The sequence below is a fragment of the Xenopus tropicalis genome, chromosome 7 (genome assembly GCF_000004195.4).
Source record: "Xenopus tropicalis strain Nigerian chromosome 7, UCB_Xtro_10.0, whole genome shotgun sequence".
NCBI lineage: Eukaryota > Metazoa > Chordata > Amphibia > Anura > Pipidae > Xenopus > Xenopus tropicalis.
In genome coordinates, this window is record NC_030683.2 from 106,793,059 (window position 1) to 106,820,712 (window position 27,654).

The following is a 27,654-nucleotide window of genomic DNA, read 5'->3' on the forward strand; positions in this document are numbered from 1 at the left end:
TCTAAGCAACTTCCCAGAAGCAAAAGCCTAGCGATTGGCTGCCTCTACGTTATAAGGTAGAATTACGGTATGGGTACAGGAATGCAATGCTGCATGGGCCATTCAAGCCCCCAAGGCTGATTACTAGTGATGAGCATTTTCTTTTTGCCAGGCATGAACTTGCAGCAAAATTCTGCATTTTGCCATCGACCATTGACTTTAATGTATTTGGAGTGAAAAAAAAATTGCGTGCATAAAAATAGATGCACATGTGCAAGAGAATGTTTTGAGCACGTAAAAAAAAAGTTATGCTGTATCCATGACAAAAGCATTTTGTGAATTTTCCACAGATTTGCCCATCACTACTGAGTACCACGCGCATTGTACACAGGCTATTGTGGTATCACGGGGGGATCAGTACTGATTGGTCAGCCCAGGCCTCACTGAGCATGTGTAGTGCTACCAGCAGCAGGAGAAAAGCTGAAAAGGATGATGAAGATATGGGGGGCACATATGATGGTATAACCTGTAATAAAGTGGCTGTACCCCTGGGACTGTACAAAAGCATTGCATATAGCTGGCCTGGGAGGGGTTCATGTTGCAATTTCCCATTGATTTCAGGCTATCTAGTCCTGTTCTAGGATAAAAGGACACTGGTTGCCCATGGGGTTACTGCATAGATTTGCCAGTTTACCCACCCCCTTGGTTATTTTTAACTCTAGGCTCTTACAGTCCCCCCTCCTGTACCGTATCATTGCCCAGTATCATTACCTTACTTACTGCTGTATCAGAATGCACGGCTCTGCAGTAGGGCCTGGGCTGCCAACTTTGCCCTATCCCTTCTATCTGGCATGCAACCTGATTATAGACCAACGCACACACAATGGGCTCAGACTGCTTCAGTACCATAGAACCTGCTTCCTGTGTTTATGCTTATTATCTGTAATTCCCCCTAAATGACAACTAATGTTTTGTGAATCCAAAATGGGGTGTAGCTTAGGGGAAAGCGGAACAGACTGGGGTGTGGTTGGTTTTCACAGCCAGTAATCTGGCAAACTGGGACTGCTGTAAATTATTGGGCTACATACCAATCATTTTGGGACTAATCCCCCTGATAATTTTGGATTCATTTATTTTTCATATATATATATATATATATATAATGCCAGCCCAGACTGGAAATCTGTATAGTGATTGTATCTGCCGGAGCTGCCTACTGATCTTAAAGACTAGAACTCTCTGCAAACAAATAGTATTTTGATACAGGGTCATTTAATCCTTCTTATTATAACAATGATGTGTATTGATTCAGGGGATGAAAGCTGTAGTTCATTTAGTGCTTAAGGCCTGTAGATTGTAAAAAATAAATAAATAAATAAATAAATATATATCACATGATAATATGTAATTTTTACTACCGTATTAGTAGGGATATTTTAAACCAAGGGTCCCTTCCTAATCCTGGGTGCCCAGGTCAAATTCTCTCCTGGCCCAGTCCTAAAACAAGTCCTGTATGAATGGGTTAATGGTGGGCTGGACAGGGAATGCAGAAACACAGCAGCGACACATATAACAAGGGGAGAGCTTGCTGAGACGTATTATAGTAAATCAGCTGTACTGCCTATGTCTGTGCATGGAGACGCACATATAATACATATAATATTTCTGCTTGTCTCCCCTTCTTCTCCAGAGAGACTTTACTGTGCTCACAGGGCAGGCACATCACCCAAGTGTTAGCAAAGAAAAGAGTTTTGAAATTAAATGTCAAAAGTAATTTTTCGGTAGAGGGTTTAGAGTCCCCCCTCCCTGCCTACCCACAATCCCCAGGGGGACCTTCCTGGTTCAAACTGCAGATCACAAAGATGAATCAGGCAATATGAATACAGATGACGTGCTCTGTCTGCTCAGCCAGCGTTAGTGGGGACAATTCGGGGCCCCTGGATATGCGGGAAGGCTGGGGCCCCTATCCAGGGGGAAAAGATATATATCAGGGGCATCCAATCTGCAGATACCCAGTGGTGTTTGAGCTACAATTCCCAGCATTCCCTGGCAACATCCAGCTGCCAAAAGGATATTGGTTCAACAAATCACTCATTTAATTATTTGACTGAATTCTTTTAATTGCGTTACTCTACTAGACTGTAAAATATCTTCTGTTTGCTTAAAGGGGATATAAACCCAAATATAAAATTGTTAAGCAACTCTGTGCCTAACTAAGGAAACAATGTATCAGAAGCCAGCTGATACCAAACAGTAAGAAAACATGCAAGGCATTGTGGGAAATGGAGCCTTGGCTGGAGCACAGATTCCTTGAGATGCACAGCCAATCAAAATTTTCTATTCATAGAAGGAAACTAAACATGGAAAGCAACTGGATGTCTTTATCCATGGAAGGACTTACAAATAGGTGAAAACTGGGGCTAAAGTGTGGTGCAAAATAAAGGAAAACAAGGAAATGTAAATTTGAGGTTTGTAAACAGAAATTGTAGGTTTTTGCCAGCGCCATGTTATTAAGTGTTTGGACCCCTATTATTATTATATTATTATTATATTATTATTATAAGGGACTGCCTGACATGTTTTTCTGCAACTACTGTTTTGTGGGGCCCTGTGTGGGGCCCTAGGCAGTTGCCCCTGTGTGGACCTCCTAAAGTTACAGCTCCGGTGTTTTGGGCAACAAATTGTATTTTAATTAAGATGATCAAACAGAGCCGGACCAAGTCATATTGCCGCCAAAAGCAACACTGCATGACGCGGAGCCCCCTTCACTCTTTCCAAACCCCACTACCATTTAGTTACAACAGGGTCCCCACTGCTCGCTCCGACCCCCCCACTAATTACAGTCTGCCCACTGCTCGCTCCGACCCCCCACTAATTACTCCCTTTTATTGTCCCCCCACCACTAGAGGTGCCCGAAATACTCCCCTATGCTCCCTACCCCTAGTCCTGGCGCTGGGATAAAAAAAGCTTGCACTGGAATGAGAATTACATTCAGTATAGTAATTTGTTACCAAAATCCCATTAATGTTATTTAATTTTCACCGATTTCCATACATTTTCCCAAAAGTAGAAATATTTAATGATTTTTTTATTCACTTAGTTTGCCAAAACCAACATCTTTCAACCCCCCCCCATTGATCACTGGTTTTCAGACGTTTTTTGGTTCAATCTCCCCTTGGAGGGCAAATCTATGTTCTGGGCCCCACTTAGCTCATTACAAGGTTACATCATTGTATGAGCCATTAACCCTTGTTTCAAGGATATCGAGGCAGTAATTAAGGGTCACCCTAAACCCCACCCTAATTGATGTCATACAGGTATAGGATCTATTATACACAATGCTTGGGATTCATTTTGCCATCAGCAAAATTTTTTGCAAAACTGCGGCAAAAACTTGCCACAAAAAAAATTTGCTGCAACAAAGAAGTTGCCAAGAAATGTCGCTGATACAAAAAATGTCCATTAACTTTAATGCATCTGAAGTAAAAAAAAGTTGCGCGCAAAATATGTCACACGTGTAAAATTTGTTACCTATTGACTTCAATGTGTTTCACACAATTTTCAGCAGTTTTGTGAATTTTTTGGCAAAACAGGACAGATTCGCTCATCGCTAATTATAAGCAAATTATTCTCATTTTTAGAGTGATTTCCTTTTCTCTGTAATAATGTACGTGATGGGAACTAAGCTGCATGAATCCATATTGGGGGCAAAACACTCCTATTGGGTTTATTTCAAGTTTAAATGATTTTTAGCCAACTTGGGATATGGAGATCCAAGTTATAGAAAGATCCCTGATCCAGAAGAACCATGGTCCCAAGCATTCCACATAACAGATCCAGTACCTGTAATGACCTTTGCCAAATCTGTCGTGAAAACAAAACTGTCATTTGAATTTTTTTTTGTCAAAATTCTTTATAAATAGGAAAGAGAAAGCACAAAATGGTAAAACAAAAACTGTGAAATCTTCATGTTGGGCTTTTGGTCAAGTTTTTTATAGAGGATTTTGGATTAAGAATTTGGACAATTCCAGAATGTTAGGATTTATTGTATTGTTAGTGTGCACAGTAGAGCAACTGGGTCAGTCTTTCTGTTATTGGCGTGTTACATTAGTACCAGGCAGGTTCAGCGCCGGATTTGTGTGCCCAGCGGCCGCCCCATCTGCCACACCCCCTCACCCGCCCATTCACGCACATGCGCATCCCCTTTTCACTCACATAGAAGATTTTTGCAAGTCCACAGTGCTCTGTATGGGCTCCGTATGTGGCCTTGCCACAGATCCGGGCCTGGGCAGGTCTGGACTTGGCTTCAAAATAGGCCCTGGCATTTACAGCGGCCCAAACAGCCCCACCAGCCCAATAAATAGTGGCTGTCTATGGAATCTTACAGCAGCCCCTCTGGCATTTGGAATCCACAGGTTCCCTGGCATTTTCTATGGTTTGCCACCCTTCAGAACACAGTTTTATCTGTAGAGGAAAGAGTGATCTACTCTAAGTCATTGTGGTACTTATGGCCAATACCTTAGTGCCCGGCTCAGCTTGTCGTAGTTCATGTGAGGTTTGCATTTCCGTATTCCCCACAGACGTGCCACCTCATCGGGATCCTTGATGACAAACTCTCCATAATCTCCCTGCCAGGCAATGAAATCATGATACTCTTCTTTCTGAAGAAGTTCTAGAATGAAATGCCACAGTTGGATCTGTCTTGAGCCCGGGCTTGATTCTGGTTTGTAGGCCCAGTCAGGAAAGGCAAACCCTGAAATTACAAAGAGCCTATTTAGACTGACATTTGCCTGCAATGGTTGCCAGTGTGTGGGCTGAGGATTGTTATACTGGCATCAGGAACCTGGCACACTTTAATACTCTCATCACAAACATGATTAATTATGTAGTTTTCTCTGGGAATTCTCATTCCAAGCTGTGTATCTTGGGCTGGGGGCACATTAGGCCTTTTCTCTGCCAGCATTTTACTCCCCATGTGCAACTCCACTTACAGCCCCTAATCCGGAACATGAAGTGATGGTGTGAGCAGCAGAGTTCCAAGGGCGGCATATGGAGTCTAATTTAAGTTTATCCTTAGGAAAGTTTTATGATCTCTATGGTTTCAAAAAAACAAGGCAATTGTATTAATTGATCCTAGGAGCAATATTATTCTATATTATACCCCCTGTTAGAGGCTAAATGGGCAGCTGGGGTTGTGTTTTCCTTCCTGTTGAAGAGAATTTCTCAAACTTAAGTTATTAGGCAAACTTTCCAGCGGCATAATTATAGCCCCCTCCGTCACTAGTGCCCAGGCACACAGTACTGTGTCATTCATTGCCTCTCTGTGCTGTACCCCATGCTGTATTTCTTCTCTAAAGGCCTTGACAGAACATTATAATATATTGGACCACTGATAAATACCGTTCTGTCTGACTTTACCTCCATAGAGCAGCTGCTTGTTGCAATAACATGTATTCCAGAGCAGTGCACAGGGCTAGGCAGGGGCAGATTAGCTCTTCCTTGGGGTCCCTTCCCACCACAATACAGGTCCTGCCCCCAGTCACCCATCACACTGCACTGCCCCATGGGAATTTTAGGCGCTGGATAGGCCTTATGGATCCACCGCTGGGGATATTGCAATGAACACTAAGCGTTTTGTGCTAAAATGCTAACGGCTGAATTTTTATAAGATTACTGCACTTTTGCCATGCTTTGTGGCCATTCCAATACTTATAGCAGGGTATTGTCAGGAATTCTGTCTGTGCATTGATGCCCTTTATGGAATAGCTTGGAGATATGGTTTTTTATTACTTGCACAGAACTGGCAGCTAATCAGACCTCCAAGTGACTGTTTATATGGCCCCTTTAGTATAGAACCGACAGTTCATTCAAATGATCTTCGTTACTTATCTTGTCTATTTCTAAAATGATTTTCCTTTCTATTCTGCCATTTCCAGGCCTCAGCTGAAAGTCAGTATTATCGTTATTCTTATTTTTTTATTGCTTTTTGTTTTTTCTTTTCAGTCCTCTCCTATACATCTTCCATTATGATTTCAAAACTGCTCCCTGCTACCCCTGACAACCCTTTTTACATTTCAAACCTGAAATAAAAGTAATTAAAAAACAAAAATGCACACACAAAAATGAAAACTAAAGTGCAAATTGTCTTAGAGTTCTACCTACTACATTATACTAAAAGTTATTATTACCCTGTTATGTCATAATTACATTTTTAAAACATTAACACTTCTTAAATATACAGAACATTTCATCTATGCACCAATATACACTAATTACAATGATTTTTTTGTAAATGAATTTGTTATTGAAAGCAGCATCAGCCTGTCCCTTTGCATTCTCTGATAGTTCTGACTTTTGAAGGAATGTAGCAGAAGCCAACTGATCAATAACAGATCTAAGAAGTAGAATGTAAGGCTGGCTTCTGAAACATTGCTTCAAGAGTCACAATCAGCAGTGCAGATAGAGACAGAAGCTGCCTTCAGTAGCAACTACATCTACAAATAACTTTAAAACCACTGAATTGTTTAATTAGTTTGTATTGGAATGTTGCTTGGAATTACATATTATTTACACATTATCAATAGGCACAACTGGGGGGTCATCCCCAAGAAGCAGTGATTTTAGTGGTTCTGCAAATGAGTACAAATGAGTTCGCTGATATATGATAGTGCCTGCATAATAGATGAACCAGTTATAAGAAGCTAACATTTCCAGTAAGACGTTACAAATAAAAAGAAATGTACTTAAAACTCCAGTTGAGTTGGACTGTTAAGAATATATCAGCAGGGTCTCCTACAACTCCTACAAAGTTTCCAGTCGAACAGCACGAATCGCCCATTAAGGCAGTGCAAGAAAAGAAATATTAGATTTCTCCCCGCCATTGCTGTTCATTCCTATTCCTGCTCTGTATCAGCCTTTCCCTCCTAATTCCCTGCTCTTGGCTCAGGGAATAATCGAATCGTATATAAAGTCTCCTATAAATATAAACTCGATAGATCGGGCTGTAAACGCGATCATTCGTATGGTCAGTAGACAAACCTACACTGGTGGTGCATTCAAACCTCGCCCGAGCAGCGAAATCGTTACCAATACAATTGCATGGCGCTGAGCGCTATATACCGCCTTTGCTATGAGAATATTGCGCAGATTCCCTAGAGCGCTGCTCATTTACCTGCGATTGTGTAAGTTATTACAAAATTGTGTTAGGGTACATGCTCTATTCCTATGTTTTATTTGTATTCGATAACTATTTGTATTTTGAGCTAACTACGACCGAGCTGACACATTACATAGAGACAAAAATTAGGACTGTACTGACCTTATTAACATTTGTTATACCTGAAGGCTTTGTTTTAAATTTAGGAAAAATTTTAGATTTTTTTTTATAACTTTCCTTTTTTTCTAAATGAGGAGCTAATTCAGCTCTGTTTATTGAAATCATAATTAAGATGTTTTTCTGTTATTTCTGACTTAGTTACAGTTTAAATCCGCATTTGTACTGGAGATGGAATCATTGCCGATAATATAAATACTGATTGTGTATTCCCAGTGATGCTGATTACGAATAACGATTTATTTCGTTTCCCTTCTACACCCTGATAGTTAGCCTCTAATAATTAGGTTTATTTGGGGGCCCGCCGGCTGTAACTCCGAACATTACACTGTTACAAATCTGTGCGACAGGGAAAAGCAGATCATTTTGAGGATAAACTGGGGGACCCTACTATTAAACAAGGTCTTTGGCCACTTTTAAAAAACAGAGCTTTCTCTTTTCCCTGGTGACACCGTGGGCGCAGGTAAAGGGGCACAAAGGGGTCCCCTTGTCATATGACAGAAAGTTTTAATGGATCAATTGGTCGCATAGGGAGTAGAGGGAGTTCACTTAGGGAGTAGAGTATTGATGGGTCATACAGTCACATGGCAGTAAGTAGATTACTGAGGGATCCAATGGTCACATGAGGAGTAGAGACCATCCGGGGGCTCACATGGGGATTTAGTGACAGAGAACTAGTTTTGGAGCTAAAACTGGGCTTGTGAGGGCTCCAAGTTAGTGATTATTGGTGACTCTCATGGTGGCCCTATGGTCACTTTGTCCCCGGGGCCTTCTACAGGGGAGACAATTGGGCCCTTTCCTACATGATATTTTACTTTAAGAAGACTTGTAACATCTATACCGTCTGATGGTTGTCCTGTCCAAAGAACCGGTAGCTCTTTAGCAGTTTGAGAGACAGGGGAAGACATGGGGTAAGAAAGCTTTAAGAGACTGAGGTTGCTCAGAGGGAATAGATCCTGCCATGACTATGTGGCTCACAAGAGAGGAGGCAGACACAGGGCCATGAGAAGGAAGCAGGGGATCTGGGGGGGCAATGAATAAAGGGGACACAGTCTCTCAGAGCATTGGTGCGAGTTGCCCTGTTCTGCCGCACACCAGGCTCCATTCACCAACATAGCTGTACATGTAACTGTCCTACACTAGTTTGCGCCAGGATAATAAATGAGCCGCACTCTAGTGGGCAGCATGCAGGCGTAGGGCAGCGCACAGCAGCAATAGAAACATCCCGGAGCAGAGCTGGGGAACAGTAATCTTTTAATGAGCCTCTGATTTATCTAATCCAGTCAGTTACAGCGCCGGGAAGGGGCTCCTGCCGAACATGCATTCACTGAAATATAATGTTACCTGGGGTCCAGAGAGCCGGCACTGAGGGAGTCAGCAGGATGTCAGACACACAGCTACAGTCCATGCTCGGCTCTGCAGAAAGGGTCGGGGGGTCGCAGAAGGGAGAGCAGGTAGGGGCAGAGCAAGGGGTAGGGGGCAGGTAGGAGAGAGCAGAGCAACAGCAGGAAAGAGAAGAGAGAGAAGAGAGGGTGAGAACAGGCAGGGAGAGAATGGGGAAAAGATAGCAGGGGGTGAGAAAAGCAGGAGAAAGAGAGTGAGAGAAACGGGAAGGTGGAAGATGGGACAGAGTAAAGGAAGGAAGAGGGTTGGCAAAGAAAGGATCAATGTAAAGAAATGCTTGAAGAGGATGAAATAATTATGGGGCAGAATGTACAGGAGGAGAAGGGACAGGGGCAGTGAGAGGATTCATGAGGGGACAGGAGAGAATTGAAGGAAATAATAGTAGAGAGTGAGGAAGAGGAAAGGGAAGATGTGGGAGAGAAACAGCAGGTGAAGTGTCAGGTGTGTGTGGGGGGGGGCAGGGAAGGAGGGGCAGCCAGTGGGAAGGAAGTGATTAAGGAAAGAGAAAGTGAGGTATGGGAGAGACAGGCGGGCCGGGCAAATGAGGGAATGGAGGAAGTGTTGGAAGAGTTAGTGACAGGGGCAATGGGGGGAATGAGGGACATGGGGGGGGGGGGCGAGAGGTGAAGCAGGTGAGGAAGGAAGAGTAAAGTTTGGGGGTGTTGGGGGGAGAGGGGAGCCATGATAGGAGATGAGGAAGAGGAAGGAGCAGAGAGAAAATGATCATAGAGAAGGAGGTGGGACGGGGAGGGAAAAGGGGGAAAACCCCAGAATAAGAAGATAGACATGGAATAAAGGCAGGAAAAGGGAATAAAAGGAAAAGGGAAAACAGAGAAAAAGCAGAGAGAATCCCAGTGAGAATAACGAATAAGCAGGACAGAAGCAGTACTCATACTCATACTAGCCATATTGGCTACAGTCCCAGCACCCATGGTCACTCAGTAGCACATATACTGGGCAATGCACAGTGCCGGTATTCCCAACACTTCTGTACATCAAGCGCAATGTGGGCAAACATAGTATTCAATGTATAGAGCAGTACTGGCATGTTGCACTGCAAATTCAGTATGTTTGAGACTCTGGGGACCACCCGCTTGACACCCCCAATTTAGCTAAAGCAGTGGAGCTCTTCCTTGTCCAGTTCCCATGCCTTGATTCAAAGAGTTAACCCCACAGTAATGCAGTGCCTCCCAAGTAACATTAAATCCTGCTCACTTACAGGGGCTAGGCACAAGTGCGCTCACACTCTATTGCTGGGGTACAATGGCAGCCCCCCCAATACCCCTTATACACACACACTGATAATATGAGAAGGAAGCCAAGTATCCTGCTCTCGCTATGCCCCCAGCAAGCATTAAGCAACCTCCTCCAAGTGCTTGATCTTTTTTTCACAAAGTGTTGTGAGCCCCTCTCCCCCTCCCCAGCAGCCCCCCGGCAGTCTCAGACAAGCCAAAGCCAGATAATGATCCGCCGAACAGCAGCAGATGGGGTGTAGCAGGAATGTGGGGCCCCCGGCACTGATCTGTGTTGTCTTCTCGCCTCTTGTGTGACATGCAGGCTGGGGGCTTGGTGCCATGGGGAGGGGGCTGTGCCAGTTCCTTTCTTTCCCTTTTTAAGAGGAAGCAACAAGACTCCCTACCTCTTACTCAGTAGCTGTAGCTCGGTCTCTAAATTCTGCCCCTACCCCCAAAAATGTCTTTTTTCCATCACAATTTACAATTACAGAACCATTTTCCCTAAACTTATCTTTCCATCCTCAGTTTCTTTTTGACTCCATTCCAGTCACCCACCCAAGTGCCATTTAACAAGATCTTCTTTTTTTAAAATGACCTATTTTGTTATAGAGTAACATTGCAACAAGAGGCCAGAAACATCCGGCTGCTCTTTAGAGCAGGAAGTGCAAATCGCAGTGGGCTTTATGTGCTATGAGATATTATGGTGTGAATGCAGTTTGCAGTATGTTCTATGAATGTTTCCCAGACTCATATAGGCAATGGTACAGGGGGGTGCTGGGTTGGATTCAGAGTGTGGCTATGGGGGCATTTGCCTTGGACCCTAAGATTCAGAGAAATCCCTTGGAAGGGGGGTTGCAATATGTACATATGAATGTAAACCATATATACCGTACAATAAATGTGCAGTATATATATTAATGATGTCCAGTGTTCATTTATCCAACTATTTGTCTATCGGAGCTGGAACTGTGGGATAGTATGTGTATAGTAAGGCAAAATGTCGGGCAAGGAGGCCACAGCTGTAGGTGTGTTTGTGTACAGTAATGCAAGATGGTGTCAGAGAAGACTTCAGGCCTATCCAACATGCAGCTTGCCCCAGGATCCTCTATAAGTGCTGTTGTTTGCCTTTCAGTAGAGCATAATCTCCCCCCCTGTAAACTAACAACCTCTTCTTCTATACCCCCTGCTCCCCACCCCTTGCCTGATCCATTGAGCCTGAGCCGGGCTGGAGTCGGAGTTAATTCAGGCAGCCTGTACACAGTCCCAATGTGCTTGGGCAGTCGGTTTATCTTCATTAAGGGGCTGTTTGTTTCTCTCTTACATCTCCCCTCCCAGCTCCAATTTTCGCAGCCAAACAAGGAGAAGGGAAACTGCTGGGACAGAGTGCGCTCAGGCAGGCAGATAAATGGGAAAGGCAAAAAGAAAATAGATAGCCCGGTGGAAGCGGAGGATATAAGAAAGGGAGAGGGGAGAATGAGAGAGTGCAAAGCAAAGAGGCATAATGGATCGAGTCTGAGAGACAAAACACAGGCTGGGGTGGAAAAACCTAGAGAAGGAATACAAGAGAAATGGACAGAAAATGGAGAGAAAAATAATGTGCGGATATTATGTGTTTGAGAGGGATAGGGACTGAGACTGGAAAGAGAGGATGAATAGGAGACTAATAAGAGAGAGTCAGTGAGACTACATGAAAGAGAATTAATAGGAGAAAAGTAATGAATAGAAAGAAGTGAATGTCACAGAGAACTGGGTTAGAGAAAGAGCAGGCCGAGAGATGAAAATAGGGAGGGAAATTAGAAAAGGGGGGACGATAAGTGAAGAAATGAGCCAATAATTGGGGGGTTCGGATAAATGGGAAAGTGAGTTTGTTACCGGGAGTAGCACCGTAAAGTGAGAGGCAAACTGTATATGAAGAGGGATTTAGTTTTCCCCAATAAACTTGCCCAAAGGCACCGAGGCCCTGCAGCTCATTCCTACAGACCTACTACTGGGCTGCGGTTCCGTCAGAGACTTATGGGCAGTCGGACTGATACCCCTGGTGGCACCAGCGCAATCGCACAACTTATCCCCAATGCGCAGCTCTTACTGCTCTCTAATTAGCACTGGGACGGCTCTCTAATCAGCACTGAGACAGCTCCCTGATCAGCACTGAGACAGCTCCCTGATCAGCACTGAGACAGCTCTATAATCAGCACTGGGACAGCTTTCTGATCAGCACTGGGACAGCTCCATGGAACCGGCCTTCCTAGCGCCAGCGCAGCTCGTACAGCGCCGTGTAACTGCGCCCCCTGCTCTGCCAGCTAACGGTCGGGCATTTAGCGCCGCACACACTGCGCAATGAAGCGATTCCCAGCTGAAGTTTTGTCTAACCCATGTTATTCTGCCAATGGAAACATTCATATAGCAATCTAATTTTGTCAACGCGAACTAATTCATATCCCCATAAACGCTCTGCCCTAATGCGCTTATGGGCTGCTGTCGGGAATGGGGTTAAGCGCTAGGAGCACTTGTACATTAATTCACCCTTAAATGGCAGAGAATTGCTCAAGAGTTGTATCCAGGCTGCTAGGTGGTTAGTGATCTTGTCTAGTAGATCCAAGGTTAATCTCATTAGTATCAACTCTTGGTAGGAAAGGTTATTAAATAGACTACAGACACTGCTTATGTACAACGCTTGTGCATGGGCTCAGGGAAATGTTGAGAAAGTGGCGCAGACTGGCACTAGTGGTATAGTACCCTAAACAGAACATAAAGAATATATTCCGTAACCCCCATGCAATGCAAGAGAGGATTTGTTCCTGGGCAATAACCCACGGACGTGGATGGTGGGAGTCGCAGTTAAACAACTGGGGTTTGGGTATCACTGGTTTAATACATGGCAAAGTTATCCACAAGCCCCACCATGTAGAGGGTAACTTGGAGCCCTCCAGCTGTTGGCAAACTAAAACTCCCAGCATGCCCTTACATCTGGAGAGCTACAGGTTAATCCATTTATGCACTGCTGATCGCGGGCAAATTCCCTCATTGTCCGACCGAGTAATGGAACCAAAGAGAAATAAGACCTCTCCCCCAGCCTCACACCAACGCAAGTAACAAAGTGCCAGTGAGTCTGACCCTGCTGGGTTTCACATGACAGTGAGCGCTCCGGGGCAGCAGGGCACCAACCTAAATCCCAACCAGTCTGGGCACAGCCATCTCTTCAGCTCAGAACTTTGTTCAACTGCCCCCTCCCTCCCACATACCACACTTCTATGAGCGATGCCCCCTCCTTCCCACCTCCTCACACTTCTCCTTCTCTTCTAAGTAATTTTCCGTTTGATTTCGGAGGTAATGCATTTTTTAGAAATCAAAGCTTATGCCAGTGAGCCCCTCTCGGGCCCCAGGATGATCTGCCCAGATGAGAGACACCAATCATTTCCTTGTTAGTTTTGATTTTAGTTACAAGAGCTTTCAACTTGCTTAAATCTCCCGGAGAAACGTTATAACAAGCAGCTGAGGGAATACCCTGCTCCCCCCCCAATCCCTGCACCTCTCCCCTCCCTGCTCCCTCTCTCTGTCTCTCTCTACTCGCCCCCCCTTCTTTGCATTTATTTAAACACAGAGCGCAGGAAGAACAAACAGCCACTAAACCAACAAGATTTGGCTTCAGAGAGAGCCCGTGTGGCTGCTAGCACCTCGCCATACACACACAGATATATCTGCTCAATCCGAAAGGATATGTTGCCAGTAAAATCGATACTGTAAATTATTCATTGTCATTAATTATCGATTTATATATCCGAGGGCAGCGTTTGGGAGAGTTGAAAGGAGGGAAGTTTTTTTCTCTCTTTTTAACTTATAACCTCATTGTTTTATAACCCCCGGCTAGAGTTCCAGATCCATAGCTATACCCAGTCTGTTCCACAGCCCCCGTTATCCCCCCCAGCCCCTGGCATGTTAGGGTAAGCCGAGCCTAATCAATGGGGATCAATGGCAAATCTTAACTAATAGCTACAGAGAGCCTTTCATGTGAGAGCCAAGATCAAGTCTCCTGTTGTGCACCTGCTAAGGGAGGGGGCTGGGGCTGAGGGGCCACTAAATACAAGGGTAACTGCTCATTATGGGACCACACTTCTGCCTACTGCCCTCCTCTGCTGTTACTGACACCGGTTGTGCGCCACAATCTATGTATATATATGTATGTATGTATAGGTGTGTGCGCCAGATACTGTGCCTGCTGTGCGTATGGGTGCGCACTACCGACTGGGTACTAGATTGTTGGCCTTTGTATATGTCATGTACTTATGTTTGGTTTAAGGCTATGCACTCAGGTATACAATATATACATTTGTATAGTAGGTGTGCAAATACACACATTAGTTTCAGTTATGCCCTGTTTATATTTTTGGGATAGAGTTAGTATGTACCCAGATAGAGTGAAACAGATGATATCTAATACAGATAGATGGTTGGTTGGATGAATGATAGACAGATGATAGATAGATAGATAGATAGATAGATAGATGATAAATAGATAGATAGATAGATGATAGATAGATAGATGATAGATAGATAGATAGATAGATAGATAGATAGATAGATAAATAGATAGACGATAGATAGATAGATAGATGATAGATAGATGATAGGTAGATGATAGATAGATAGATAGATAGATAGATAGATAGATGATAGATGATAGATAGATAGATAGATGATAGATGATGATGATAGATAGATAGATAGATAGATAGATAGATAGATAGATAGATGGATAGATAGATAGATAGATAGATAGGTAGATACGCGCAACAGACAGTTATTTAATAGATATATTGACAGATTCATAATTAGTAGACAAATGGAAGAGGAAAGAGGCTGCCCAAGTGATTGAATATTAGTGAGCAAAAAAAAAAATATATATATATGCAGGCAGAGTGGCTGTAATTTTCGCTAAGCGCTATTCGCCCGCTTTCGATGCGATTGTATGCGGTCGACTGGCTATTATTTGTAAGTAGTTCCTTGCAGGTGCGAGTGTCCGACTATTGTGCAAGGATTCCGTTCCAGCTGACTACCAATCTCACTAAGTTTATACACAACACGGAAAGGGTTAACTCCGTGCGAATCAGAGGCGGTCGCCCAAGCAGCCGATCAGAAGGGGTTAAACCCTGCGCCCTTCCCACACAGCCCTGTATTTGGGCGCTGATTAAAATGCAGGGATGTGCAAAGTGTCTGGAAACTCAATATTTTGCCCAAAGTCTTTGAAGGCAGACATAAAACGGTTCCACCTCGCACCGATCTGATCAGGATCGATACCTCCCTTCGCTGGATAGTTTGAAGATCTGTTGATTTTCCGAGCTGATGAAAATGTTTGGAACATGCAGAGAAAATTCATTTTTTTTACTTAAGAAAACTCTCGGTTTGTTTTCTACTCGTAACTTTATCGCAAGAAACCAATTTGCACGCTTGGGTTCAGGGCACTGTCTCTTTAAATCAAGAACTTCCCTCCGGCAGGGAAGGGTTAATAGTTTATAAAAACACAAAGGGGGGATTGAAATTAAGGTTGTTGTATTGTGTGAATCCTTTGCTAATATGTTGGCAATAATAGAGGGGTATGGGGGGCATTTATTAAAAGGGGGCAGCTATGACGGGGGAGGAATATGGATTTAAAAGGAGGCAAAGCATTTAGAGGGGGAGAGGAGAGAATGGAAATTAGAAAATATTTACAAATTCCATTTCACTTTTCTTCTCTAAAACAATCTCAAAAAGCAGAATTAAAATTGATTTTTTTCCCATCTCACAGCTGTCTGTTCTGTGGGTAGATGTGCCTGTGGGGGGGGGGGGGGGGTGGAATGGAGTGAGAATGGAGTGAAATTACACTTTCCCCATATCCCCCCCAATTACACACCCACTCAGGGCTGTTCTTAGGGGGGTGGTGCCCCTTAGTAATGCATTTAGTGTGGTTCTCCCTTATTTATAGCATTTCAGGTGTTACTGGACTATAACTCCCAGTGAAACTGTTACTGACACCATCTTGCCTTACTATACACATTAGCCCACAATCACAACCGCTTCCCCTGATATTATCTCCCCTTACTATACTCACTGTCACATTGTTAGAGCTGCTTCCCCGGCACCATCTTGCCTTACTATACACATTAGCCCACAATCACAACCTCTTCCCCTGATATTATCTCCCCTTACTATACTCACTGTCACATTGTTAGGGCTGTTTCCCCGGCACCATCTTGCCTTACTATACACATTAGCCCACAATCACAACCTCTTCCCCTGATATTATCTCCCCTTACTATACTCACTGTCACATTGTTAGGGCTGTTTCCCCGGCACCATCTTGCCTTACTATACACATTAGCCCACAATCACAACCTCTTCCCCTGATATTATCTCACCTTACTATACCTACTGTCACATTGTTAGGGCTGCTTCCCCGGCACCATCTTGCCTTACTATACACATTAGCCCACAATCACAACCTCTTCCCCTGATATTATCTCACCTTACTATACCTACTGTCACATTGTTAGAGCTGCTTCCCGGCACCATCTTGCCTTACTATACACATTAGCCCACAATCACAACCTCTTCCCCTGATATTATCTCACCTTACTATACCTACTGTCACATTGTTAGAGCTGCTTCCCGGCACCATCTTGCCTTACTATACACATTAGCCCACAATCACAACCTCTTCCCCTGATATTATCTCCCCTTACTATACCTACTGTCACATTGTTAGAGCTGCTTCCCGGCACCATCTTGCCTTACTATACACACTGCCCAGTAGTGCAAGCCTCTACCCAGAATGAATTTAAAGAATGGATAAGTGGAGTTTCTTTATTTTCACTCCCCATACAATTTCTACTCTGTGAGGCCTTGGAGAAAAGAACAGTTTTTTTCTTCATTCTTCAGTTGCCTTTGTGGGGACCCCCCTCATCCCCACATATATAAAAATACTACTCTGCCCCACTCACTAATCCTCTTAATTTACACATAAATTGTCCCTCCATTAACCCCTACCTACTGTCCCCTCCTTTCCCAGCAGGGCGTTGTGCTAAATTAATTTATAAATACCCCTCACCACTGACACTTGAATAATTACAGCGGCGCAGTAAAGCCGCCAGTCTGCCAGTGTGTTCCATGGCTTTTTAATAAGGGAATTCTATCTACATCTGTCATGGCTGTCTTTAACTCTTTCCTCTTTCCTTTCCAGCAGGACTGAGGGGCGGGCGGCTGATCACCCCCCTGTGTAGGTGAGCTCTAATATACAGTAACAGCCTTTAATATATGGTCTGAAAAGCAACATTTAGCGCTGTTAAAGGGCCGTTTCACCTTTGTGGTAACTTTTAGTATGTTATAGAATGCCCTATTCCTAGCAACTTTGTATTTGGTCTTCATTTTTTATTGTTATAGTTTTATAGTTTTTTGCCTTCCACTTGTACATCTTTCCAGCAGTCAAATGGGGGTCACTGACCCCGGCAGCCAAAACCATTGCTCTGTGATCTTACAATTTCATTATCATTGTTACTTTTTATTACTTATCTTTCTATTAGGTTCCTCTCCAGTTGGAGAACTGTAGGTTTATTTAGAAATCAAGGGGCCCCACCACCAATCCACACAGGCCTGACCCAGCAGCCCCCCCATTCCCCTGCTCCCCCACTCAGTGACACTCTCAGATTTCCTGCGCTTGCTACTTTTCCTGCTCCCCAAGCTTGAGGATGAGTTCTATCGAGCTGGGAATTTTATTAACATCCACAAACACTTTGCAAACACCCGCAGGGCCAGTGGCATCGATTTCTAATTAGGCTCCTGTAATATGCAGCAGATTCGCGCAAGGACACTCAAACAGGGGCTCCAGGACTTCAAAGCAGGAAGCCGGCCAGGGGGACTGAGCTGCGGGCAAAGAAGCGGAGACAGGCAGCGAATCAAAGGGCTCTGTGAGCAGCCTCCCCACAAATCACTCCTACACAATCCTGGTCCTTTTATCAACATCCCAAGAGCTGCTAAAAGCGATTGTGCGCTTTTCTGTTTGTGTAGCTAACTCCTTCCATACTGACAGCATCGGATTTTCCAAATCCTTCTCTGTCCCGCCCAGCCCTGCCCCCTGCACTGGGGCCCTGAACTGCATGTCCTGTAATGGGCCCAACATAGGCTTCCCTTGCACCAGGGGGTCAAGTCCCAGCATCCTTAGCTAGCTTGTACTAAAGAACTTCAAATAGATAATATTTCTACATCTCTTCTACCTCTTAAGGTGGCCATACACGTACCAATTACGATCTTTCTTGCTCGTACCCTCCACTAACATTCAGAGCTGAATCGTCAGATATGGAGGTAGAAACAATAGGAATTCTACCCTATCTGACTTTTCAGCTCTAAACACTTGCCTTTGCTCAGGCACCTCCAATGGCGCCCGGTCAAAATTTTCTGTCCCGCCCAATCAACTCGACGACTGATTTCCAAGGCTTTTGCCACCATACACGCACCATATATTGTACAACTTCATTTCGTAAGATAATATCGGAGCAAGTATGGGCAGCTTTACAATGCTTTATACACGCAAATGGGGCCAGAGTTATACAAGAGTGGGCCCCATTCCAAACAAGTTTGGGGTCCCTCGGAGTGTGGCAGTCAAATTAATAATTCATGTATGTAGATAAAGACCTTTTATACTAAAATGTAAAAGTTAACTTAATATAATATTTTCGTAGTAATTGTTTACCCAAAGGCACCTTATATTGGGGTCCCCACAGATTAAATACCCTTTATGTGCCCTTACCTTTCACTGCATATTCCCAGTCAATACAGTTTCCCTACCTGCCTCCTTATCAAGCCTACAATATGTTAGAAAACCCCAGCAGAGAAAGGCAAATGACTGTGCCAGTGGTGTTCCTAGAAGTAAGTAGGCCGCACAGGAAAATCATTTTAGGGCCCCTCTAAAGTTGGTAAATAAGACATTTTTCATTAACACATATTGAAAGTGGTTATCAGTCAGCGCTCCATTGAACCCCTAACCCCTCCTGGACCCTCAGCAGTAATAGGGTCTTACTACCTCCTCTGTAGGTATGCCCCTGGGCTGAGCCATTAAATGGACCCACTCACCAGAGATTCTAAAGAAGCTTCTGATCTTAGTTAAATAACAACTCATCACCAGAATGTCATGTTCTGCTGGGCTTTACATCAGCCTCACAGTAGTGACCAATACAGCTCCTGCCAGTGTAGAAAATGGAATAAAGGAGAATTATTTACTGAAAAAATGTGATTTTATATATTTTATACATTCTAATTTCTGTTAATCTATGGCAAGATTATTATTTATCAGAGCTGTGGCTCCAGTAAAAAATTCACATAAAATATACATGGAAACATACATTTTATTGGAAGTATATGATATATGGCATTGTCTGTGCTGATTTGTGTCCCACAGGAACAGTCTGTTCCAAACCCTGTTCGTCCCGCAGTCAGTAACTCAGCAGCGACTTTCACCGGGCACAGGATAAATCTCACCATAACAGCTATTTAATAAAGCACTTGCTCATTATTTATTGTAGCCAACAGTCACTGTGGTGCAGGGTGTATTTAAGAACCAGTATACTATACTGATAAGTATTGATCAGAATACAGTATTCTCTAGTCAGAGTTGTCTGTAATGGGGTGTAAATAGGATAATTGCCTTGGGTGCTGCACACAGTCAGGCCCCAAAAAACAGCAGTCATAGCAGGGCAACGTGGCTACAGTGGGGTAAGAAGGATATGTATGTATGTATGTATGTATGTATCTATCTATCTATCATCTATTATTAGATAGATAATTTTTTCCAAGAATTCCAGTGCCATTGTAAACACAAATGGCGGCTCTCTTGACGCAATTGCACTGTAGCTGTGTCTGATTCACCAAAATAACTGCAACTTATTGCAAATTGGGAACACTAATATGTGCGCCCTATACTTTCAGTGCAAGTGTGGCCTTCTGACACAGGGCGCTGAGGGAACTCTGGAGCTACTGACTAGTCCAAAGGTGGTGTTAGCTTTAGGGTTCCCCTGCATTAATAGGTGTAGTAGCGGCCTTTCGGAATGGAAGGCAGAAGTGAGTAAGTGGAGTAGAGCGCAATTGTACAGAAATGAAGAAGTGCATTTGATGCAAGTACCTTTAATGAAAGTGGTATTACACGCAACTCACTGAGGGAAAACGTGTAAGTTGCCCACTGCCCTTGTGCACATAAATGAGCCCTACAGGGAACAGTAGAACCATAAGATTATTGGAGAGAGGTTCAGAGGAGCCTGACAAATCTTGTAGAAAGAATGGAAAATAAGTTACGGTTGGAAGCAAAGCACATTGCCCATGAAGGAGGGTATTTGAGGTCAGAAAGGAGATATATTGATGGGTCACAATTGTCAGGGTACTGCATGTGACTGATAGGGTTTTTTGTTCAATTGCTGCAGAAGTTTGGAGCCAGTAAAGTAATCTAACTGAGCCCCAGATTGGTGGGATACTGTAGGTGGAAAAGAGCAGAAAGTTATATTTGGGTGATACCAATATAAATACATTTGATGGAAAGAGCAAGTGGTCCAAGACAGAGCCCTGTGACTCCCTGAAAGAGAACCTGTGAGGGGGTCATTGTGCCTGAGTGAGAAACCTTTAAACACTGGTCAGAAAGGTGCAATTAAAACCAGGAATATCCATCTATCTATTCATCTATCTACTGAATCTATCTATCTATCTATCTATCTATCTATCTATCTATCATGTATCTGTCTGTCTATCTATCTATCCATCTTTGTATCTATCTATCTATCTATCTATCATCTATCTATCTATCTATCTATCATCTATCTATCATCTATCTATCTATCTATCTATCATTTATCTATCTATCTATCTATCATTTATCTATCTATCTATCATCATCATCTATCTATCTATCATCTATCTATCCATGATCTATCTATCTATCTATCTATCTATCTATCTATCTATCTATCTATCCATGATCTATCTATCTATCTATCTATCTATCTATTTATCTATCTATCATATATCTATCTATCTATCTATCTATCATCTATCATCTATCATCTATCTATCCATGATCTATCTATCTATCTATTTATCTATCATCTATCTATCTCTCTAAAACAGGGAACAATAAGGAGTAAGGAGATTAAAGAGCTGGGCAGGAAAGGGAACAAACAAAGCTTGGTAGGAGAGCGGCACCGGACTCCAGCTCCCGAGTTCAGGCTTTGTGGATAATTTGTTAATTTATCAAAGTGACGGAAGTTTGATTCCCATCTTTCATAATGATAGGATGTTAATTAAACGTGTAAGGTCACTTACACCAACGACTCTCTCAGTGTGTTCTCTAATTGAACTTTCGGCTTCTCAGCCTCACAATCATTTGTCCATCCTGTCAGGGCCACGCTCAGCCCCATGGAATGCCTACAGTCTATATCTCTGTTACACTGTGTAGCCGCACACAGACAAACCCATACAACAAATATGCACTGCCTTTGTCTGAATAACACATAAGCACTTCTATCACCGCTATGCACACAAACAAATACACAGACACAAACACAAGATTTCTGTGACACACGTACACACACGTACAAAGACATATGGCATCTGTGTGATCTCTCTACGATTCCTCCTGACATCTATAGTTTATACCAAGGGGCCAATATGCACTCATTATTTATTAACTCCAGTAGCCGTAGAGATGCTGAGTTTGTGTGCAACCACTTCTAACCACTGGAGCTTATACTCCTCACTGCAAACAGAGTCCATTTGTATGTTTTTTAGTATTATGACTGGTATTACAAAATGAACTATTCCAGCCCCCCGAGACACAGCACACAGGGTTCAAGTTTAATACATTTTGCAATATTACTTCACTTTTAACCCCTGTTATGTACCATGAGACCAAAATGCCACAAAAACAATACACAGATCCCTATCTCAAAATAAAACCACAGGTAAGTGGTGCTCAGGCTGCTATAATAAGTGCTGAGTGTTTCTCTGTGCAGCATAGTAGGCTTAGGGGAGAGGTAAGTGTGTCCCTGCTCTGTGTACATCGATTAGGGGAGAGGTAAGTGTGTCCCTGCTCTGTGTACATGGATTAGGGGAGAGGTAAGTGTGTCCCTGCTCTGTGTACAAGGATTAGGGGAGAGGTAAGTGTGTCCCTGCTCTGTGTACAAGGATTAGGGGAGAGGTAAGTGTGTCCCTGCTCTGTGTACAAGGATTAGGGGAGAGGTAAGTGTGTCCCTGCTCTGTGTACAAGGATTAGGGGAGAGGTAAGTGTGTCCCTGCTCTGTGTACAAGGATTAGGGGAGAGGTAAGTGTGTCCCTGCTCTGTGTACAAGGATTAGGGGAGAGGTAAGTGTGTCCCTGCTCTGTGTACATGGATTAGGGGAGAGGTAAGTGTGTCCCTGCTCTGTGTACATGGATTAGGGGAGAGGTAAGTGTGTCCCTGCTCTGTGTACATGGATTAGGGGAGAGGTAAGTGTGTCCCTGCTCTGTGTACATGGATTAGGGGAGAGGTAAGTGTGTCCCTGCTCTGTGTACATGGATTAGGGGAGAGGTAAGTGTGTCCCTGCTCTGTGTACATGGATTAGGGGAGAGGTATAATTGCTCTCATTGTTCCTGTGACCTCTCTATACAAGAAGACAGGCTGAGTGCTGGCTTGTGTGTGTATATCTGCTCGGAGGCAATTTGGTGCTCTATAGATCTGTGTTTAGATAAAGGTTGGGAACACATCACCACGACACTTTCAAAAAGAATTTGTCATTAGAGATATAAACAGCAGCTCGATCCCAATCATACACCTGGATAATTTCAGGCATCTAAATGGCAGCCGCACACTCTCCCTCCCCTCCTGCGCCCTCTCAATTGGCACCTTTATTTCTCTGCTTTCTCTTTAAACAATATGTATATCTATTGCCTGTGCCTGAGCTCTTAACTCCTTAACTGCTGGAACAGCCAACATCTCATGGGGGATTACATTCAACAAATATATCTATCTATTTATCTATCTATCTATCTATCCAGTAAAAATGGGCCAGTAAAAGCTACAAACTTGGCAAACTGAGTCGGCAGCCTAATCTTTGCCCAAACAATTCTATGGATCAGGCAGGTTTGACTTTGCTGTCGGATTGAGGACCACATCTGTATGCTGATACAGACCCGATACCCTGCCTACCTTTGTAATCCATCTCAAGGTGGGCATATCGGTTACAGATTGGCACATGTATAAGCTTAAAGTACCAAAGATCCCCTGACAGTTAGTTGTAAGAAATTCACACGCAAAAAGGGTAATTAATTAAAATGAAGTTGGAGGCAAATCACAAAAATCCAACACAATATGCTGTGTTTCTTTACTCACAATCCACCACCTTACCCAGTATTCCAGTGCAAAAAACTGTACACAATCCAACTTGTACTGAATTACTTTGGAACTAAATCTGGCACTAGTTGGGGTGGTGCTAATGTGGGTGTGCCAATGGGTGGGGGGTGATTCAGTTGGTAGGAACCCTATTGGTTCAACATGAAAAGGAAACCCTGGAATATCCTCCTTCTCAGAAAGTAATGAGCTCTCTATAGTGCAGGTACAACAGTCATTTTGGCACAAGTATAGTGCAAGGGAGTGGCACATTTCTGCACTTATATTTGCACTCTCAAAGTTTCATTCACAGACCGATACTGATGCTCTTACTTACTTATAAGATCCTATTTCTGAGGCAATGGGTTTGCTCCCCTTCAACCCCCACACTTGGGCAAATGTAAGTTTGACTGAACCTTTTCTATTATTTTTTTCATACAAAGAGGGGGCTAATTTGTTTACACCACAGTGAATGCCAATTCTCTAGATCTCCCGCAGGATCACTGGGCCCTTAGGCCTTCAGACATTTGTTAACATTTTCAAAGAGAATGCTGAATGCAACTCTCAAATTGCTCCCCTCAATTGCGGGTGCAATAATCTCTCACAATTATTGGAACAGAGGAGATGCTTAATGTTGCGGTGCTGAATGGCACCATATTACATGGAATAGATTAACAGAATGGGAGAACTCCATTCCTCCATTACCCATGCCTTTCTGTGTAAAAACACCGTTATCTTTATAAAGGGATATAGATTCTATTGGCCAGGAGCCATGGAGAACACAGATATCCTTGCTGCTCTCATTTAATAAGCTACTGCTAGGTTTATATTCTTAAGGGCCATCATTGGTTGCAAAACGGAGTGTGACAGATTCCATTTTTTATAATAATCTGTCTAAATGGCCCTACGGTGGGTGTTGAGAGGTGGCTGCTAGACTTGAAAAGAAACCTCAAGGACCCAAACCCATGTAAACCCATATAAAGTGCTACTTTTATGGCTTATCTTATTGTTACCATATTGCTCTATTGTTGCCATCTTCTTCTACTTTCACAATCTTTTAAAATTCAAATTCAAATTTTATTCATCACATACACAGTCATACACATTATGATATGCAGTGAAATGCTTAGGGTGAAGACACAAGGAGCTACTAGTAGCAGCTACTTTTTCATGGCTACTAATAACCTACCATAGATAATAGTGAGAATTGCCTCTGCTAAAGCACACTTAAAGCAGTTATCAGTAAATGATCAGCATTGTCTATTTTAGTAGCCATGGCAAGTAGCTGTTACTAGTAGCTCTGTGTGCCTTCACCCTTAAACGACTACTATTGACCTCAATTAATAAAAAAAAAAACTCACCTACTCACCATGTTGCCACCTACTTTGCTTACTGTCAACATATTGAGAAGATCCTCCACAAACCTTGTGTCTCATACCCACTGAATATGGAACTATGCCCTGTCCTTGGATTTCCAATCTGACTGCAGGGGGCAGCATAGGGCACCAAGTAGGAATGACTGTGGGCAACTGATTAAATTGATTGAAAATTTTGGAATGTTCTTTCGAATGTAAGTATTACTGTGCCTTATCTTTTTACTGTTCAGAAATGTATTTATTTCCCAGTATTTATATAGTGAGGACACATTCACATGGTGCTTTAGACTGAGACTATACATCAGTCCCTGCCCCAGTGGAGCTTACAATCTAAGGTCTCATACAATTGTTATCAAGAGCCAATTAACCTTCCTGTATGTGTTTGGTGTGCGGGAAACCCATGCAGACACAGGGAGAGCATACAAACTACTTGCAGACAGCGTGCAAGCTGAAATCAAGCTCAGGACCAAAAATGTTGCCAGTTAGCCATGCTACCACTTTGTCACCATGCTGCCTGCAAATGGGACGTTAGCCATGATTCTTGGATTGTCCTTGCTGAAGGCAACTGAAGGTAACTGCATCACTTTGATATCCACGGCTGGGGATTCATATGGAGTTTATATCGTACAAGCCATGTCACCACATGGCAGGAGATAGAGGAAAGGGAAGCCAGGACATGGCAGGGAAGAGGCCCCTCTCTGACACAATGTATGACTCAATACAATTATATATACGTTTACCAAGCAATTTTTTGTGTATTTTGCAGAATTACTAAAGAATTTGACAACTCCAGTGTATTGATGCACTAAAGACACAGCCCCAATATACAGATCTAATATTCACAGAGCATCTCCTATCCTATAGTGCATAGTGTGTAGTGAGCACCCCACTGTCACACAGACAATCACACAGTATGTACACACCCCAGGCCAGCAAACACTCACACAATATGTGAGCTCTGCTTGCAGTTCCTGCGCTCTGCATGAGAGGCATCGCACAACCCAGCAGGCTCCCTTCACAGGCCTGGTGCCCTCAAGCCTCTCTCTTCCAGATGAGCTTCTGCCTGAGCGTGCCCTGTGTTTTCTTCTCCTCCCAGCAGTATGGCATCCAAAGCTTTCCTTCACCTTCTCTCTGCCTGCCAGTTTCTGCTGAGGGGATGGAGGGGAACACAGGTAACCACAGAGCATCTTGCATTGTCCCATCACTGACTGGTCTGGTAGTTCTGGGTAAGTGGGGCCAGTTTCAGGGAGTCGACATAGGCCCTGGCATTTCAACTACACAGAGGCCCAAACAGCCCCCACCAGTCCAATAAATAGTGACTGTCTATGGCATCTTACAGCAGCCCCTCTGGCATTAGCCAGAATCCACACACTGCCAGTCTGGGCCTGTGTCCTTTTCTTTACTAAACAGAAATAAGGTCTGTAAAGGCATAATAGGCACTACAAGTTAGTTATTAAGGTAAAATACTGTAAGTGGCCAGAGAACATTCTTCAGACTTTTTCTCTTCCCTGTATTATGATATATAGAGCTATACATATAAATACGAGACCCCCCATATCCAGGAAACCCTGAGCTTTCTGGCCAGTGACCCAATACCTAAACATATAAAGCTTTCATTTGTCAGTGCCTTACAGAAGTAAAACAGAACTATAGAATATACCACAGCGGCTAGAGGAAAATACAGCAGGAGGGCCGCTCCCTGCCCTAAAGAGCTTACAGTCTATTCTCTTTGAAGACTGACCCAAGCTGCCTGGTAGTGGCATGTGTTCGCTTTTGAGCTCACATTAAGGCGCGCAGATGTGTACAAAGCAAAGTTACGTAGAGAGGAAGACAATGACTGGAGGGCATGTGTAACCAATCAAAGGAGTCTTCTGGGGGGGGGGAGAAAGAGAGCCATATGTTTCAAAGGATAACATCCAATAGAAATCAATGGGTTTTTGTGCCCTTTAGTATATTCCATGTAACATTCTATTATTTATGTTGTGGGTTCTGATGTTTCATGTGTAATTATGTGTGTATTGTTTTGAAGGCACTCATCCTCGTACCTTTCCCTTATGGCTTTTTTCCTTTCCTTGCTAATGCTATGTAAATTGGATTTACATAGTGCACATGTACAGCTCGGGTAAGTGATTATATATTATATTTTTTTTTTCTTTTCAAAAAGCATCTGGAACTGTGCCCGCAGATATGTCATTTGTTCTACAAAGAGAAAGGCTTCTGTATCTGTTCATAAATCCTACACAGCACTGCAGCGCTTCTCTCTCCAAGTTATATCTCCTCTAACTATTGATTGTTGCACTTGACCATGTTTATTTGATGGTCTCTACGTGTATGGGGGGCATCTAGAAAGTGGAATAGGGTCTCTCTCAGATGGGCACCATAGAAGAACCAGACAAAATAAATGCAGCCACTGGTTATGCCAAGGAAGGATCTATCAGCTATCAGTGTTATGGTACTGCTATAAACACATGCTTGCAATTCAGAGTTTGCTTAATGATGGTAGAGCATAGGGCAAACAGATTCCCACCTATAGTAATTCAGCACCCAGTAACATGAGCCACAGGTTGAGCAACAATGAGATAAAGTGTTAGTGGCCATCATGCCCCATTGTCACCAACTTGCACTACTGTTGCCATCTTGCTCTACTATATCTGCTGTATCTTACTCTTCCGACCTACAACTGCTGCTCTCTAGGGCCACACTATGCATATGCAGAGAGTCCTCAACCCTCTTTGAACTTCTGGATGTTGAACAGGAATCTAATAATTAAAGGCCGGCTTGAGAATAGGCAGCTAAAATGGGTGAAACTTTTTGACTCTCTAAGGGGCCTATTTATTATGCTGTGTAAAATGAAATTCCCCAAAAAACAGAGTTAAAAGATGTGTAAAATGAACGGCAGATTTTACACTGTTATTTTACAGTGGAAGAAAAATCATAGAAAAAAATAACGCCAAT

The 27,654-nt window shown here is 43.3% G+C and overlaps 1 protein-coding gene across 2 annotated transcripts in view; it reads right to left on the reverse strand.

Moving 5' to 3' along the window:
• The window catches only part of erfl (ETS repressor factor like), a 47,470-nt gene that overhangs the window by 4,101 nt on the left and 15,715 nt on the right, over window positions 1-27,654 (reverse strand). Inside the window, exons 2-3 of one of the 2 annotated variants that reach the window (XM_004916241.4) lie at window positions 8,657-8,728; window positions 4,498-4,732 (exon numbers count right to left, since the gene is read on the reverse strand). In XM_004916241.4, the coding sequence (XP_004916298.1) occupies window positions 4,498-4,732; window positions 8,657-8,720 (299 nt within the window). In that variant the 5' untranslated portion in view covers window positions 8,721-8,728. Of the gene's footprint in view, window positions 1-4,497; window positions 4,733-8,656; window positions 8,783-27,654 lie in introns of those variants that run through there. The other variant, XM_002941929.5, reaches the window with a different exon arrangement.